Source organism: Carassius auratus, unplaced genomic scaffold, assembly GCF_003368295.1.
Source record: "Carassius auratus strain Wakin unplaced genomic scaffold, ASM336829v1 scaf_tig00033856, whole genome shotgun sequence".
Taxonomy (NCBI): Eukaryota; Metazoa; Chordata; class Actinopteri; order Cypriniformes; family Cyprinidae; genus Carassius; species Carassius auratus.
The window spans coordinates 157,128-175,371 of NW_020526107.1; the positions used below are offsets into that span (position 1 = coordinate 157,128).

An 18,244-nucleotide genomic window follows, 5' to 3' on the forward strand; every position below is an offset into this window, starting at 1 on the left:
ATCTTGATGATCTTGGGCCCATTTCATATTGGGTGCCGTTAGCATGGGGACTCCAATGTTAAAACTTTTTCTGATTTGTGATTGTGTTTAATGAGTGTTGGCAAGTATGGTTTGGTTTTGAATGTCTAGTCTTAAAAACAAAACAAAAAATCAAATACAATGGGAAAAATTTTGGGGTGTATTCTCATGACTTTATTAAACTTAATACATTGTTTTTTTTTTTTTTTAAGATTTACTATAGACTATTTCACATTCTTCAATAGTTAGAAAAATGCATGCAATCTACAAGAGGGTTAGTAATCCACATTTGGTCATATTGAGTCAGTTGATATAAAATGTTACATACAGTGTAAATGATTAAGCTGCATATACAATGCCCCATTCGGGCAGCCTGAGTTTTGTGTCTGTCATCTAAACATGTCATGATTCTGGGATATATAGGATGTATATTGATCAAGCCCAAATACATTACACTTGTTCATCTTAATGGATGTACAGTATTTATATTGTACTTCTACTGTCCAGGTCAGGTGTATTTGATGTTACATGACAGAACAGCAGCAGGTGGCGGGATAGTCATCAGCGTTCACTTTAAACTCATTTCCATACACATAGTAAAAATTAGGCTTTCCTTTCCACCTGTAGTTCACTTTGGTTATGGGAATGAGCTCGATCGTCTGCCTCTGAAACAGATTACATTACAGAAATGTTCAGCGTGATGGTTGTCTCTAGTTACAGACTGGAAATGATATAGCACAGTTTGTCATTTACATTGTTTTTTTATATACAAATATGCAAATTATAATTGAAAACTATGAATGGTAATGAAAATATAAAAAGGTCTGAAAGCACATAAACATATGAAGACAGTGGTACCTGTTGTAAAATGCGGGATGTTTGGGCATATTTCCCCTGATGTTCTCTTATTAAACGCTCAGAAGCTTGTGCAACAGAAACATCTGGAAAGCCCCTCACTGGATAGACCTACAGTAAACATAACCATCTGATAAACTTACACTTTTCAACGAACCTCTCACTATATGCATGTTATGTTCATACCATATACTGGGAGTCTTTAAAGAGCTCCTTCCCAGAAACCTCCTGCAGTTTTTCCACTTTCAGACCACTTGAATCTTGCGCTACGAAATCATCCTTCTCTATGCTCCTGAAATAGTCCAAAAATAGCTTTATGAATGAGACAGTTCAGTTTGAAAGACTTTTTGATTTTCATGAAATAATAATGACTTGATTTATTTTTATTTAATATATAAATAAGGGCTCTCTTGTGCAAAGAATGACTTCAATGTAAGTCTACGAGTATGATCGTTTAGAAACAGAACCACAAACATCTCCTCAAACTGCAGGAATCATATATAAAGTGCCCTCCACTAATATTGGCACCATAGGTAAATAAGCAAAGGCAGCATGAAAATAAATCTGCATTATTCATCTTTTTGATATTTCGTAAAAAAAAAAATATATATATATATATATAAAATTCACAAACTTCTAACAAATCATTGAAGTAAAACAGTCGAAAGTGGGGGGAAAATCTCAATGTGAAATAAATGTTTTCTGAGGTTCACGTTGGCTCTAAGTTTTCTCCTATAATGCCTGAAGAGTTTGGACAACACCTGATAAGAGATCGGAGAACATTCCTTCATGCACTATCTCTCCAGATCCTTCAGATTCCCAGCTCCATGCGGTTCACCTCACTCATTTTCTACAGGGCTCACGTCAGAGCACTGGGACGGCCATGGCAGAAGCTTCTTTTGCACTCAGAGACCCATTTTTGTGTTGATTTTAATATTGGTTTTGGATTATTGTCCTGATGGAATATCCAACTACGGCCCATTATAAGATTTCTAACGGAAGCAGTCAGGTTTAGATTTTTTATCTTTAAGTATTTGACTGAATCCATGATGCCATGTATCTGAACATGATGTCCAGGACCTCCAGCAGAAAAGCAGGCCCACAACATTAAGGATCCAGCTGTATATTGAACTCTGGATATGGGGTACTTTTTATCCCCATTTGTACTAAACTTATCTGGTGGTTTTGCTGCTCAAAAGCTTTTCGTCTGACCGTAGAAGCCAGTGCCATTTGAAGTTCGAGTCATGTCTGACAACTGAATATTCCAGAGTTTGTTTTTGGGTGAGCAAGGAGAATTTTTCCTTGAAACCCTCCCGAATAACATGTGATTTAGGGGTTGTTTGATATATTATGTTTTTTTTTTTTTTTTTGGTTTTCTGACCCCAAATCTCAACCAATCTGTGCCAGTTTCTATTTTGTAAAGCTCAAAAATCATGTTCTGGATATCAGAACTATATTCTTTGGTTTTACTCCGTGTGATGGATGATTAAGAAGTATTTGGCCTTTGTGTTCCTCATATTTATAAACATGTGGAACAGGAATGGCTGTACAATTTCATGCTCCTAGTCACCCAAATTAATTGTAATATACTTTTACTCAAAATAATTTCTAGCGGTGCCAATAATTTTGGCCAACATGCATTGGAGAAAAACTATTTAATTATGAGACCCCCCCCCTTAACTTTCAATTGTTTTACTTTAAATGATGTGTTAGATATTTTGTGATTTTTTTTTTTTTAATGAAAAATCAAAAGGATATACAATGCAGATTTATTTTCACAGCCACCTTTGCTCATATTTACCAAGGGTGTCAATATTAGTGAAGAGCACTGTATAGCACAAAGAGTGACTGAGGAGCTAGTTAATATAGTAAACAGCCATGCCTGCCTTAGCAAACACGTATGTTATATCATACAGATCATACCATTTAACATTCAGGTTGATGAAGACGAGCAGCTGTCTCTTTCCATGACAGGTGGTACACTGGGAGGAGCCGCTGCCGCTACATGAAGTACAGCTGAAACGCATCCAAACAAGTCAAAACTCAGAAAAATACCCAACCACTGAAGCCCCCTGCAGGATTAATCTGAACTCAACCCACAAAAGTTATACAAATACAAGAAATTAAAAATATTGTAAATATATTTGCAGCAAAAATACACTGTATTGGCCAAAATTAAAGATATTTCTTTTATGCCAAAAATCATTATGATATTAAGATATTTTGTCATGATATTTTGTTCCATGAAGATATTTAGTCAATTTCCTATTGTAAATATATAAAAATGTATTTTTAATTAGCAATATGCATTGCTAAGAACTTCATTTGGACAACTTTAAAAGCGATTTTCTCAATATTTTGACTTTTTTGCAGCATCAGGGGCCCGTTCTTCATACGTCGCTTATTCAGTTAGCTGGATTTGAATGTTGACGATTTGGCGTGATCTTGGACCATTTGGTTCTTCGAAGCTCATCCCGGAGCTGCTGTCATAGCAACAGGTCCGTAAGCTTGAACCTGCTCAGAAGCAGCTTATTTCATGTAAACAGAATTAGATCGCTTCTTTTCAACCAGAACTGATACTCAAAATATGCCTGCTACCACCGCTACTTTATTATAAGAGTATTGTACTGATCCAGGGACAATGATTTAAAATAATAATCATTAAAAAAAATTAAAAATAATATAAAAATGTTGTGTAGTCCATAACAGCCTACTATAGACACAGCCAGTATTACTCACGGAAATATTTATTTGTCATAAAATTATTACTTCATAATTGTATTAGAGTCTTACACACATGCTATACAGATAATAGAGTTATTTTGAGTGATGACTGCTATTATAAGAGTGGCTTGATGGAGCGCAGGAGATGCAGATATCATGATATTGACCCTTTAGAAACTTTCATTAATGCGGTCATGAACAAATCTGTCCAAATATAAAATGAAATGAATAGATAATTTCTACATTAAAATAAAAAAAAGTTAAAGACTGCACAACTATTATAAATTGCGAATCTAAATAATTGGGAATAATGAAAAAAATTCTAATAAAATAAAAACATGTATCTATTATCTGTCTCATGTATCTATTATCACATTTATGTAGTTTTGTTTGCTTGGCTGTTTCCTTATAAAAGTCCAGAAATTTGTCAAGTTTTTCGTCAGGTGTCGTTTTAAATTATATGACGTCATTACATTGCCGTCTCTCCACCAGCCAATCGCTGCACTGCTGATCATGGTTTCGAGTATCGATACATATCCCCTTTTAAGACAACACATGAACGTGCAATTATCTCAGATAACTCAATCCAGCGATACTAATCATACACAACAGGTGTGTTCGAAGAACCCAATTAGCTGGATCAGGATTAGCACGATATCATCTTGGAGGTGTCATTTGATCTCGGATGTAATAAGCGACGTACGAAGAACAGGCCCTAGATTCCAGATATTCAAATAGTTGTATCTCGGCCAAATATTGTCCTATCCTAACAAACCATACATCAATGGAAAACTTATTTATTCAGCTTTAAGATTATGTATAAACCTCAATTTCGAAAAATTTACCTTTATGACTGGTTTTGTGGTCCAGGGTCACAATTAAGATAAGCAAGCCATTTTTTTAGAGAGAGAAACCAGTTTTGAACAAATGCCTCATTACTGTATATAATGCTTTAGAAGACTTACTTTTCACGTCCGCGCCCATTGCAGTGCGAGCAGCGGTCTTCACCACTACGGTTACCAGAGCCATTACACACCCAACAGACTTTCTGCACATGGAAAACAATAGAGGACAAACAGGTCATATATTATAGTGTTTGCGTCATATGATGAACAATTAAAAAAAACATTCTGTGGTTTGTGTGCACAATTCAACTTGAATTGCTATCCAGTCATCATACAATGAGATACGTTTACTCAACACAAGTGCTTTATTTTTCTTTGATAACAATAAAACGCCTGGCCTGCAGCTTGTTCAGTCTGTGCTAGTCAAAATTTACTTACATTTCCAGCTCCAGCACAGTTGGTACAGGGGCTTCTTCCCCTTCCCAGACACAAGTGACAGTTCTAGGGAGCAAACAGAATATAATGCTCAAATATGATCCGACTAATTGAACATAACCATTTCTGGCAAGTTTACCTGCGGCAGGAAGCCAAAAGGCATTTGTACTTTAGAAAGCAAACACTTTTTAAGCAGCCTTGGTTCCAGATATCTTTCTTTGTCCCTATTCCTTATTCCCTTAGGGATTTTTAAAAGTCATTGTTAAAGAGTTATAAGCCATCTAAGCAAACCAATCCAGCTATGACGTAAAAATCAAAGCATAACAACGTATTCTGAAAATGCAGAGAGACTATTAAATCATCCATAGTGCTTCATCTGAGAGGGTGGTTTTTTGGTACAATTTACTTGTCACAATTTCTTATTGCAGAATTTCTTCATGCAGAATCATGGGTAATGTAGCTCTTCACCATAAATTTTGAATGCAGGCTTATGGCTTCAAAAGCATATGTAAACCATCGATAAACAACCTCATACTGTAGCTCATGGCACGTCTGTCTTTAAAAGGTTTTTATGCAATCATTTAAAATTCACTATCGTATTGTGAAAATGAATAAGACTTTTGCTTCCGGAAAGCGACTGTTTTGCTCCACAGACAAAATAAATAAAATGAATGTTCTGGTGATCTTGAATATTAAATAAAATGCTGTAGAATGTGTTTTCATGCAGAAATGCTGTGTGAACCATCTGTGTGAAAGCAAACACGTCCCAGAATTGATTCTGGCATTGAACCCAGGTCGGGGACCTAGTAACATTGCCGTGTTCAATCCTGGGATGAGCGCGGTGTGAACAAAATTCAGATCTAATGCGGTGTCGTAGTGATGACGCACATTATAACGTGACTCTTTTACCAGGTTTTTTGAAGGAAGATCTACGTTCACGGCAAAAAATGTGCAAACTGTAATGAAGCAGAGATCAGTTAGTTTCCGCGCTGAAGCTGAGATCGTTCGTTTGCTTCAGTGAAAGTATAACGTGCCTAACGTTTTCGACTCATACATTACATGTCACACCCTGATGTCACGTGTCATTACAGGACCTTTACGGGTTGTATGTGAAAGCACGCACATATCCCGGGTAATCACTGGCAGTGTGAAAGTGCAAAATCTAGCGACCCGGAAACAATTGCCGGAACACAGATTAAAGTGTGTCGAATGGGACCTGCTCCTTTAGTTTTTGTGGATCATGTGGTTAAAGCTCAAACCTTGACTGAGGAAGTAAAGGGCACTTTAATGGTCTGCTTCTGCTCTTGAAAGAAGGCCGGAGGTTGAGCTGCAATCTGCCACGGACCTGGAGCAGGCTGAAGACCAGCATCCACAGGCTGACCTGAAATGTTATGTTTTTATGGATTAGGAGTCACATTTAATGCAGATTTTTTTTTTTCCATCCTGGCATTTGCATCATGTAAGATTTGAATATAGTACAGGAATACAAGATCAGATTTGTATCCATTGTAAATGAAAGCAAAAGACTGCATGAAGTGTAAACTTCTGGGTACCTGTGTAAGGCTCCTGACTCCATTCAGTAGATCTGGACTCCGTGAACGTCTCCAAACGATACTGAGAACAGAAGCAGCATTTAGTTCGATCAAGTACATATCACATCAAGTTTTGACATACAATCACCATGTGATGCTTCCGGACACATAATCAGTGATGTTTCTTGGCGTCATCAGGTGTTTCCAGTCTTTCAATAATCAGACAACCTTGCCCAGGTGACCCAGTCGGGATTGATCAAGAACCAACTTGTGTCCATGTACCACTACCCCACCCAAGGCTCTCCTCTCCTGAGCCAGACTTGCTTACTTGAGTTGGTATCGGAGTTTTCCCCGAATAGTGAGGTCAAAATATAAATATAATGTAGGATCTAGAAAAAATCGTATCGTAATTAAACCAGAAAAATGTAAAGTAAATGAACAAAAACAATTTTTAAAGTTTGGGCTCATAAATATTAGATCACTCGCACCAAAAGCAGTTATTGTAAATGAAATGATCACAGATAATAGTTTTGATTTACTCTGCTTGACTGAAACCTGGCTAAAACCAAATGATTATTTTGGTCTAAATGAGTCTACTCCACCAAACTACTGTTATAAGCATGAGCCCCGTCAGACTGGTCGTGGCGGGGGTGTTGCAACAATATATAGTGATATTCTCAATGTTACCCAGAAAACAGGATACAGGTTTAACTCTTTTGAAATACTTCTGCTAAATGTTACTCTGTCAGACATGCAAAAGAAATCTAATGTATCTCTTGCTCTGGCTACTGTGTATAGACCACCAGGGCCGTATACAGAATTCCTGAAAGAATTTGCAGATTTCCTCTCAGACCTTCTAGTTACAGTTGATAAGGCGCTAATCATGGGAGATTTTAATATTCACGTTGATAATGCAAATGATACATTAGGACTTGCGTTTACTGACCTAATAAACTCTTTTGGAGTCAAGCAAAATGTCACCGGGCCCACTCATCGTTTTAATCATACACTAGATTTAATTATATCACATGGAATCGATCTTACTGCTATAGATATTGTATCTCAAAGTGATGATATTACAGACCATTTCCTTGTATCGTGCATGCTGCGTATAACTGATATTAACTATATGTCGCAGCGTTACCGTCTGGGCAGAACTATTGTTCCAGCCACCAAAGAAAGATTCGCAAATAACCTGCCTGATCTATCTCAACTGCTAATTGTACCCAAAAATACACACGAATTAGACGAAATTACTGACAACATGGGCACTATTTTCTCTAATACATTAGAAGCTGTTGCCCCAATCAAATTGAAAAAAGTTAGAGAAAAACGTACTGTACCATGGTATAACAGTAATACTCACTCTCTCAAGAAATTAACTCGTAGTCTTGAACGCAAATGGAGAAAAACTAACTTAGAAGTTTTTAGAATTGCATGGAAAAACAGTATGTCCAGCTATAGACAGGCTCTAAAAACTGCTAGGGCAGAGCATATACACAAACTCATTGAAAATAACCAAAACAATCCTAGGTTTTTATTTAGCACAGTGGCTAAGTTAACAAATTACCAGATGCCACCTGATTCAAATATTCCACCAACGTTAAATAGTAATGACTTTATGAATTTCTTCACTGATAAAATAGATAACATTAGAAATACAATAGCGAATGTAGATTCTACAGCGTCTAACACTTCAGTTTCATCCATCGCACCCAAAGATAAACTGCAGTGCTTTACAACCATAGGACAGGAAGAGCTAAATAAACTTATCACTGTATCTAAACCAACAACATGTTTATTAGATCCTGTACCCTCAAAATTACTGAAAGAGCTGTTACCTGTAGCAGAAGAAACGCTTCTCAATATCATAAACTCGTCGTTAACTTTAGGACACGTCCCAAAACCATTCAAGCTGGCGGTTATCAAGCCTCTTATTAAGAAACCAAAACTAGATCCTAGTGTACTGGCAAATTATAGGGCTATTTCAAATCTTCCATTTATGTCTAAAATTTTAGAGAAAGTTGTGTCTGCTCAATTGAGCACCTTCCTGCATAAAAATGATATGTATGAAGAATTTCAGTCAGGTTTCAGGCCCCACCATAGCACAGAAACTGCACTTGTTAAAATTACAAATGACCTGCTCCTTGCGTCAGACCAAGGCTGCATCTCATTTCTAGTCTTACTTGATCTTAGTGCTGCGTTCGACACCATAGATCATGACATACTCATAGATCGATTACAAAACTATACAGGTATTCAAGGGCAGGCTCTAAGATGGTTTAGATCCTACCTGTCCGATCGCTACCATTTTGTTTACTTAAATGGGGAGTCATCTCATTTATCATCAGTAAAATATGGAGTGCCACAAGGATCCGTCCTAGGTCCCCTTCTATTTTGAATATATATGTTGCCCCTTGGTAATATTATTAGAAAATACGGAATTAGCTTCCACTGTTATGCTGATGATACTCAGCTATATATCTCAACGAGACCAGATGAAACTTCCCAATTATCTAAGCTAACAGAGTGTGTTAAAAATGTAAAAGATTGGATGACACACAATTTTCTCCAATTAAATTCGGATAAGACAGAGATACTAATTATTGGACCAAAAAACACTACACAGAATCTTGTAGATTACAATCTGCAACTAGACGGATGTACTGTTACTTCCTCTACAGTCAGAAATCTGGGTGTTATATTAGACAGCAATTTGTCTTTTGAAAATCATATTTCCAATGTTACAAAAACTGCATTCTTCCATCTTAGAAACATTGCCAAGCTACGAAACATGTTATCTGTTTCTGATGCAGAAAAGCTAGTTCATGCATTCATGACCTCTAGACTAGACTATTGTAATGCACTTCTAGGTGGTTGTCCTGCTTCGTCAATAAACAAGCTACAGGTAGTCCAAAATGCAGCAGCTAGAGTCCTTACCAGGTCAAGAAAATATGATCATATTACCCCAATTTTACAGTCTCTGCACTGGCTACCTATTAAGTTCCGTATCAGTTACAAATTATCATTACTTACCTATAAGGCCCTAAATGGCAGTGGTCCTCTAGGACTGGATTTGAGGAACCCTGTGCAATGCTCTTCAGAACTTTGTCATGACACTTACGATAGCGCCCCTCACTCAGGGTTCTTAGAAAGCTGCTAAGAATGTGATCCTGGGTTCCTCTCTTCAGGCACAGAGGACAAGTTGGTCACTATCTTCTCCCAGCAGAAAAGATTGATCAGGCTTGGTAGTACATCATAGATGGCCTGTATTAAGAATTTTATTCAGTAGGGCTTAGATTTCAAGAGCTTGGCCTAAGTAACTTTGCGTACTATTACTTGTTTCCAACTTGTCCAGGCTCCCTGCTGGTGCATCCTAACAATCCTGCTGTCTTGCACTTCCTCAAGCAATGCGCTGACCTCATCCTGGAGCTGCGACCTCTTATCCAACCTCCTTGCCTTGCCATAGCATGATGCCGTGTTGCTGCTCAGGTCTGCGCTTCCTTCAACCACTGTGCCCACCAATGCCCTTTGTTCAGATGTGACTCCGCAACATCCACAGCCTCAGATAACTTCCATTTCAGCCCTGTCCTGACCTCAATCCCTGCCTGAGAGACTGTTGGGTCTGAGGACTCCTAGTATTGCAGCAACTACCTAGTGCCGATCACCATAAATTCTTTAAGGCTGGTGATGGGGAGTTTCAGCTTGTTGTTTTGCCCATATAAAGCGATACTGCATAGGCTTCAGAGTGGTCCAAGCAATTTCTGTAAGAACCTGCTCATCCTCCTCCAGGCCTTAAAATTATATGTCTTGTACATTATATGTAAAGAAAACACATACCAAAGAAGAAAACGGCATAATGTAGATGATTTATTGTAGGTCTTACCCTGTAGGTATTAAAGGACTCCATATTGGTTAAGACTCCATCTTTGACGGGGGCAGAACTATAGCAGCACTTGCTGGAGACGTATGCTGCGAAAGCTTCACGTGCCCTGTCCTCTGAGATGGAGGGTATACTGATATCAGGGAGAAAATATCAATATGTAAGTGACCTTTGCACGTCTAACAGGGTGTGTTGTGACATTTTCAGTACCTCCCTGACCCTTTTTAGGTGTTTTACTAAAGTAACAAACCACATTCAGGTCATAGTGCAGAATAAGGTGAATCAGCAGAATGCATTTGAGATAAAGCTTTCAAACTTTTTGATGCCAAAAACCTTAATATATGATGACCCCCCCACAACGTGAATATAAAAGCAGCTACAGTACATAGCTATATACCGTAATTCCTCAAATAAAAACCAGTAGTCAAATAAACACGGAGCTTCTTATAGTGGCCAGGGGCGTGGTCAACACGGACAAATGCTGCCGGAGTGTTTCTCATTCGAGTCAAAAACCGGTTGCATCGGTTTTCGTATCACCAGTACACTGAACTGAGAACCGCTTCTGTCGGATGCATCCAATTCAAGAACCGAGGAGCTGATGATAATACGTATGTGTGATTCAGAGTGAAGCAGACTGACTCACTGCATGTCTGAACCGAACGGATTCTTTTGGTGATTGATTCTGAACGGATTCTGTGCTAATGTTATGATCTGTGTCCACTGGAACGCTATCGCTTTTATTTAAAACAATTACTTATCAAACAGATGGAAGTAGAAATAAAGGCCTGCCTCTAATAAAATCCTGCTTCAAATAAAAGCATGTTACCTTCTGCAGTTCAGGTAAATAAAGCCCCCGGCTTTTATTTGAGGAATTACGGTATATTGTCTGACAAAATTGCAAAGAAAACATTTATTTGCTAAGCTTTTACTGTACTGAAGTTAACGCCAATGTTTTAAAAATACTGTTATTTTAATGAAAAATAGCCATTTTTGTATAAACACTACATATCATAGGTGAGCGCTTTTTGCACAGATAAAAAGCTCTTACTGCCAGTCTGGGCTGGGGGGCTGTTCAGGTGCTGGCATTGGTACAGATGGCATGGGAGGTGGAAGAAACCCACCTGTGAAAACAGAGACAAAACTAGGAAGCTCAGTCATGTATTTATGTGCTGAAAATACTATAAGCTCTACTGTTGCATTCAATACAATCTGGTACATGCAACTTGCACCAACATGTCCTCTATTCGGAAACTATTGGCTTGAATAAACGTTTTCCAGTTTTAATTACTGTTTTGTAGTGACGTTTATGTGCTTTCAACTTGTATCTATGATCCATCCGTCATGACTTGATTGCACCATATGCACATTTTGGCACGCTGAAGTGTTTTGTAAAGCATCGTTGTTGTTTGATATAACTTGCATGCTTCTTACCGCCTCCGCCAGCCAAAGTTCCTTCATATCCTGGGACAGTATCGAACATGTTTGGAGGGGGTGCAGAAGGTCCGTACATGTTTGCTGCGGGTGCGGCCGCCATGGCTGAATGGGGATTCAAAACAAACTGGTTAGGTAGGTTTTCCACTGGATGTGCAAGAAAGACAAATAGTAGCCATTAATAAAATTCAGCTTAAAATATATCAGAAATGGCAGGATGCGTTCAAACATTTACTTATTTACTGCACAGCTTCTGAAACAATAATTGCGATTTATGATTGGTCAACATGGCCTATAAATAACCAGTTATTAGTCGTCAGCTGCTTAGCCAAAAAAAAAAAAAAACGCTATTAAAAAAAAAAATGTTATTCACAAAGAAATAGTGCGGAACTTACTTTATAGATCTCGAAGAACTGGTTCTCGTTCTTGGTAAGACCCCTGAAGCCAATGGTGAGCAGTGTGCGCTCTAATGCCTATTGATTTAAGTCTACTATAGTCTATTTATGGTTTGGGACTGTATAGTACTATATATAATCCGAGAGCTGCTCCTATTGGATGGCGCTGAATGGACAATTGGGTGGAGTAACGTAAGTTCCTTCAATAAGTAACACTGCTTTCAGTGAATTACTCAGTGAATCTAACAAGTTCTTGGACATATACCACTGTAGGAAGTATCGGTGATGTGGATAAACAGGGGATCGTGTTTACTGGGGGGTGTCAATGTCCTTTGTCTGTGGGGATGTGTGCGTTTCACTTTCCAGCAGATTCGTCAGACGTTGCAAAGGGAACAAGTTTGGTACATTCTTCATGCTCTTAATAAATGTTGTTACAACTATTACACTGTGTTTTTCCTCAGTGACTGCTAATGTATTTAACAGAGTTTTAGTGTCATTTTAACAATTTCACACGGTAACAGGGTTCACAAACCCCGCCCCCGTTATTTCGAAGCGTTCACTTACAGTAACTTACGTAGAAAGAATGACGATTGCTCAAACAAACGCATATTTAAAATGTTCTACACTTATTTGCAACGATCATGTTTCGAATATTGTAACAAGGCGATTTGTGTTGAGAGGGGGAAAATACTGAAAATCTTTCTCAATGCGTCCCAAACAGAATCCTGTTCTGTGTCATTTATCTTAAACCGAAGCAGCATAGAAAACACGTGACTGCAGCCAGAGCCATTGAGAAACAGAGTTGCAACACTCCTAGTGTGCAATAGGAACAGAGGAATGTGAAGTGTGTCAAGGAGCAAGTTTTTTTAGACCTGGCCTCTCGTAAATCTGGCCAGTAGTGGTATTTTATTTTTATGAAGCGCCTTATGGTTTATGTTTATCGTTAGAATAGATGGAGAGTTATGTCATAACTTCAGTTAGATAACAACAATACCCAGTAGCTATTTTTTCATATTTTCAGGTTTTTAGTCTTTCTGCAATCTTTCTCGGGTTTTCAACCTTCTCGGGCACGGCCACCATAGGCTACATTCCAACTACAGACGTTAAGAGCAGTGATTGTTTTTTCGTTTACTCTTTTTGCTTAATATTATGAACAATGATGGGAAGTCCGGTTCTTTTCTACGAACCGGTTCTTTCGGAAAGTAAAAAAAAAAAAAAAAAAACTGGTTTAATGAGTTTCAATGAAGACTGACCATTCCAATAATACAATAGTCTCGCTGAATACATTTGGTTGCCTTGCCTTGTGTTTATAATCATAATTTTTATTATTGGATTACCTAAATTCCGTATTTGCTTGTCTTTCTTAATATTTTATGCTTATGTGAATATCACAAAATAACACGGGAATGTGAGCAATTAACCGTTTTAAATCTAACATAAAAAAATCGAAACTTATAAAATCGAATGTTTGATAATATTCAATCAGGGTATCTTCCGTCCATTCTAAATATAGCTACATAAAATATAAAAATACAAGTAACCAAGTATGACTGGAGATACTCTTTTTTTTTTTTTAGCATGTAGTCAACACATTGTTTTATTGTATCTGTTATATGTATCCCCTTTTTTGTTTATGTTCTGTTTGATGTTAAGTTTATATGTTTGTTTGTTTTTGAAAGAGAAAAAAATTAATTGCAAAAAGAGAAAAGAAAAAAAAAAGCATTATTTGTTAAACAGCCAAAGAGGCATCTAGTGGTTAAACAATTGCATTACATATTAACATTATTTTTCTGGTCACCAAATGCCTCTAATTTGCCTCTGCACAAGAATAAAATACAAACAAACAAGCAACAACCCTGCTAAATAATAAACACATTAAAAAAAATTACATTTTAAATAGTCATTCATGATTCATAATTAGTGCATATATTATTTAGTACCAAAAATGTCCTCAAAATATTAACTAAATAGAATTGAACTAAAATATAGTACAATTATTTAATCTTACTTAATTAAAGTTATACTTATAGTGTCTGGTCACATTTGACTGCCAAAGAGTATGATAACATATTAATGGTGTGCACACTCTAATGGTTAATATTTCCCACAGTCCATTGCACTTTGGCAAAGGGTTCTCTTGAGAACTAAAAGTACGAATAAAAAGTGTTAAAACATTGCAGATGTTTGAAATACTAATAATCAACATTTAACCTGGTAGAATTTTTTTTTTAAATGTTATCTGTGTTATGTTTCATCGGCAACAACGTGAACTTTTTTAACATCTGTTTGACCATTAATTTTTAAATCCATCATTGTGCAAAAAAAATCTGAACAGAGTTATTGGCATAAAGACCCACAGCTGGCAGATCAACGTGCTACTTCTTTTCTCTTCAATACGGTAGGAAGTTAACAGTTTACAGTGACAGGATGTTTGTAATTGCGGCAGGGTGGTCCGTTAAAGATGTGGCAGTAGGCTGTGCCTCAAAGCTTGCCTACTGGTCTCCTACACACTCAAAAGTGTGTACTTTTTCTTAAACAAAAGAGTACATACTTTAGTATAGTATAAGTAGGCACATTGGGACATTGCATCTGTTTCTCAATGGCTCTGATTGCAGTGAGAGAATTCTAAGAGCCTAAATATTCACTGGCTGTTGCTATACAAGGACACTAAACTTTATAGCAAAGTGTCAAATAATATCCAGGGAGAATATCTGAAAGTGAAGTGTGGCTCATGTATGGTGGTCCATACACAGAATTTGTGCTCTGCTTTAAACCCATCCAAGTGCACACACACACAGTAGTAAACACACACACACCCAGAGCAGTGTGTTCCAGGAAGATGAAGAAAAAGGCAAACACAAATTTATGCAATCTGTTATAACTAGATGCTAAGGACATTTCCGTTGATGTGCATATATTTCCATTGATGTGGATGTATGTATGGGTTGATATTGAACCAAATATTTTTATAAATAATAAATTACTCAGATTCATAATGTTATTTATTTATTTGTTTTATTTCTTGTTCACTCAGTCAATTTTCATTAATGTTAAATAAAGTGTTAAATAAAATACATGCTATTTCACCATAATTTTTCACATTATAATGTACTGTAAGTAGACTTTGCATGCCTGGAATTATAAAGTCCAATTTTTAGATGTATTATATTTAAGTTGATCCATGACACCAGAATATAATTGTACATTTCGAGAATACTAGCCTATATATTTTGTAAATAGGCCTACTGTAGGCTATAGTAACGATTACTGTACCTGTGGTATTTTTGCCGATACTTGCATTGCAATTGTACAATTTTTTAGAACAAGTACTGCATACTAATTCTAACATTAATAGTAATATTAATACTACGTATAGGCCTACGTAAAAAAGCGTTATTATGAATACCGTTACGCAGTCACTTGGTAATATTAATAATTTAGCGCTGAAAAAGTAGTCATGAGGTGCCGCCATGTGGAAATCTGAGATTATGTACATTTCACAGCAAAACCATCTCTGACCTGGTGCTGGTGATCCATAATCCGGGTTAACGGTGCCGTAGTTAGCTCCATAATCACTTCAGAGGAAGCAGAGGAAGTTTAATGAAGTAAGCTTTGGCGCTTTTCGAAGCACAAATAATGTAAATATCGGTTATGACGACTTAGATAAAAAAAAAAACACGTACCCCACTGTCGATCTCTCCATTTTGAAAAATGAGAAGTAAAATTGAGAGTTCCTGAACAAGTTTCTTTATGCTGTAATCGTCATGTGATTGTTATTTCGTTAAATTACCCAAATCATAAATGCAGGGGAAGCTCAACAAATAGCCATTGCTCAGTCTACAAAAACGTGTAGCTATTGTACATAAAATGAGTAAACCTTGCAATATTCGTAGACGTAGCGCGTGTCACAAGAACAAAGTGCAGTTTCAGTTTCACACGGAGCCACCAGGGGGACATGCTGAAAAATGCAATGTGAGGTAAAATATTTGCGTTTTAAAGGGAACATATGCAAACTTCGCAAAACTCGCAAATCGAATGAAAACGAACGCAACTTATTCTGAAGAACGCAAAAGAACTTTCGGTTCTCCGTAGTTTGACGGTAGGACTACTACACAAACAACCACCTGCTGATGAAAGCAAAAACGAGGAACCAGACAGACAGAGAAACCAGTGCTGTTTACTTACTACTTTAGGTGAGGAGTAGCTACTTTTAGAAACATATAGGTGCACGTGGCACCAGGATACAGTGAAATGGACAGTATATCCAGGGTAGTCTCGATGCAAAAGGGCGCTAGTTGTCACAACTTTTACACTTGTTCATTCATCCAAAGCTACACCAGTGAAGTGGGTTTTTTTCTGCTCTAATTTTTTCTTTCTTTCTTAAAGTTTTTCTCGTAATCAGGAGTTCACGTGCACGTGTATATATATATATATATATATATATATATATATATATATATATATATATATATATATATATATATATATATATATATATATATACATTGAATAGAAATGATGTTAAACAGAATGACGTTTTGGACATATTTGCATTCTTTGGATTATTTTTCACATGGCATAGGCCTACATTTTCACAATGTAAACCTGTTTATCATCTTTTGGCTTCATTTTAACAGTAAATTTATTATTATTATTATGAACCAATGATTAATGAAATAGCAAATATGGAACATAATAGATTATGATTAACAATAAACTCAAGTTTATTGAATAATTAAGCAATACATTTGTAAAATAATTTATTCATATTTAAGATTAGCTACAACTGTTCATTATTAGTTAAAGTTAGCTCCATTAAATTATATGAATGGATACAACTTTTGATTTTGATAATGTATTAATACATTTTCAATTTCACTTAGAAAATTAAAAAAAAAACAGCTGAAAACTCATCTCACCTGTCAACATTTGACTGCATGGCAAAAAAAAATAAAAATAAAAAAACACTTTGAAACAGCAAGATCATTTGTTGTTTGCCCTCAATTGTAAGTCAAACAAAGCGTCTGATAGATAAAAAAAAAAATGTAAATGTGCTTCAGAAGATTTTTATTTTATTTTTCGTGTTATGTAGACTAATGTTAACACATGGAACCTTATTATGAAGGGTTATTAAACTAGAATTGAAAAATTCTGGAATTTTCAAGACTGTAAACTTTCATTGGGAATTAATGGGAATATATGGGAATTAATGGGCATAAGTTCCCATGGAAACTTTCTGGAAAATTTCTAGAAATTTACTGGAAATTCTCTGGCCTTTTGCAAGCCTGTCAGACCAGTCCTGTTGGGGATGAGGAATGAACATGACCATGCCCTAACTTGATCATGCCCAAACAGAAAAGACAGAGAGCTGAACAGTTGCACATTTGAACTGCTGGTTTCGTCTGGTCAGAGGAGAACTGACCCCCAACTGAGCCTGGTTTCTCCCAAGGTTTTTTTCTCTATTCTGTCACCAATGGGAGTTTTGGTTCCTTGCCGCTGTCGCCTCTGGCTTGCTTAGTTGGGGTCACTTCATCTACAGCGATATCATTGACTTGATTGCAAATAAATGCACAGACACTATTTAACTGAACAGAGATGACATCACTGAATTCAATGATGAACTGTCTTTAACTATCATTTTGCATTATTGAGACACTGTTTTCCTAATGAATGTTTTTCAGTTGCTTTGACGCAATGTATTTTGTTTAAAGTGCTATATAAATAAAGGTGAATTGACTTGACTTGACATTTCCATCGGTATGCCTGTATTCAAACAATGCAGTTATATGTAGTACAGTATTTGATGTTGATCTCTCAAAAGACTAGAGTCAGCAGCTATCACTTTTCACATATACATCTTTTTGTAGCTTCTAGTATCAGCAAATCATGTGTGCTGTCTTTTCTGGAATTTGGGCAGGAAATAACTGAATATGGTGAATGCGGATATATTCACCAAAATTATTTATCTGGAGTTATTGTTGACTTTTTGTCATTATATTGATAATTTACTAGGTACATTATGACATGTCCATACCAATATCCAGCAAATACTAAATTGTCTCAAGCAATAATTCTGATCAAACAATCAAATGTCTGTTGTCTGTGGTTACATTCCCACCAATGCCA

At 36.6% G+C, this 18,244-nt stretch overlaps 1 protein-coding gene across 2 annotated transcripts; it reads right to left on the reverse strand.

Annotated features, from left to right (window-relative positions):
* Positions 1-169: 169 nt before the first annotated feature.
* LOC113081321 (protein SSUH2 homolog) lies at positions 170-16,030 on the reverse strand. 2 transcript variants are annotated; one of them, XM_026253404.1, is made up of 13 exons: positions 15,802-16,030; positions 15,638-15,693; positions 11,724-11,828; positions 11,341-11,413; positions 10,296-10,425; positions 6,431-6,491; positions 6,137-6,258; positions 4,881-4,943; positions 4,563-4,645; positions 2,797-2,889; positions 1,060-1,165; positions 877-984; positions 170-683 (listed from the first exon to the last, which is right to left on the reverse strand). In XM_026253404.1, the coding sequence occupies exons 1-13, from the start codon at positions 15,819-15,821 to the stop codon at positions 543-545; spliced, it is 1,161 nt and encodes a 386-aa protein (XP_026109189.1). In that variant the 5' UTR covers positions 15,822-16,030; the 3' UTR covers positions 170-542. The 2 variants fall into 2 exon arrangements, with proteins under 2 accessions (XP_026109189.1, XP_026109190.1); XM_026253405.1 differs by lacking the exons at positions 15,638-15,693; positions 15,802-16,030 and adding an exon at positions 12,119-12,631.
* Between the last annotated feature and the right edge of the window lie 2,214 nt (positions 16,031-18,244).

Excerpts from the sequence above, each read along its gene's own strand:
- LOC113081321 (XM_026253404.1), bottom strand. The coding sequence starts at position 15,821 with ATGGAGAGATCGACAGTGGG. Across the intron at positions 1,166-2,796 it reads ATCAACCTGAATGTTAAATG|GAGCATAGAGAAGGATGATT; the intron begins GTATGATCTGTA and ends GGACTATTTCAG. Across the intron at positions 985-1,059 it reads TTAAAGACTCCCAGTATATG|GTCTATCCAGTGAGGGGCTT; the intron begins GTATGAACATAA and ends TGTTTACTGTAG.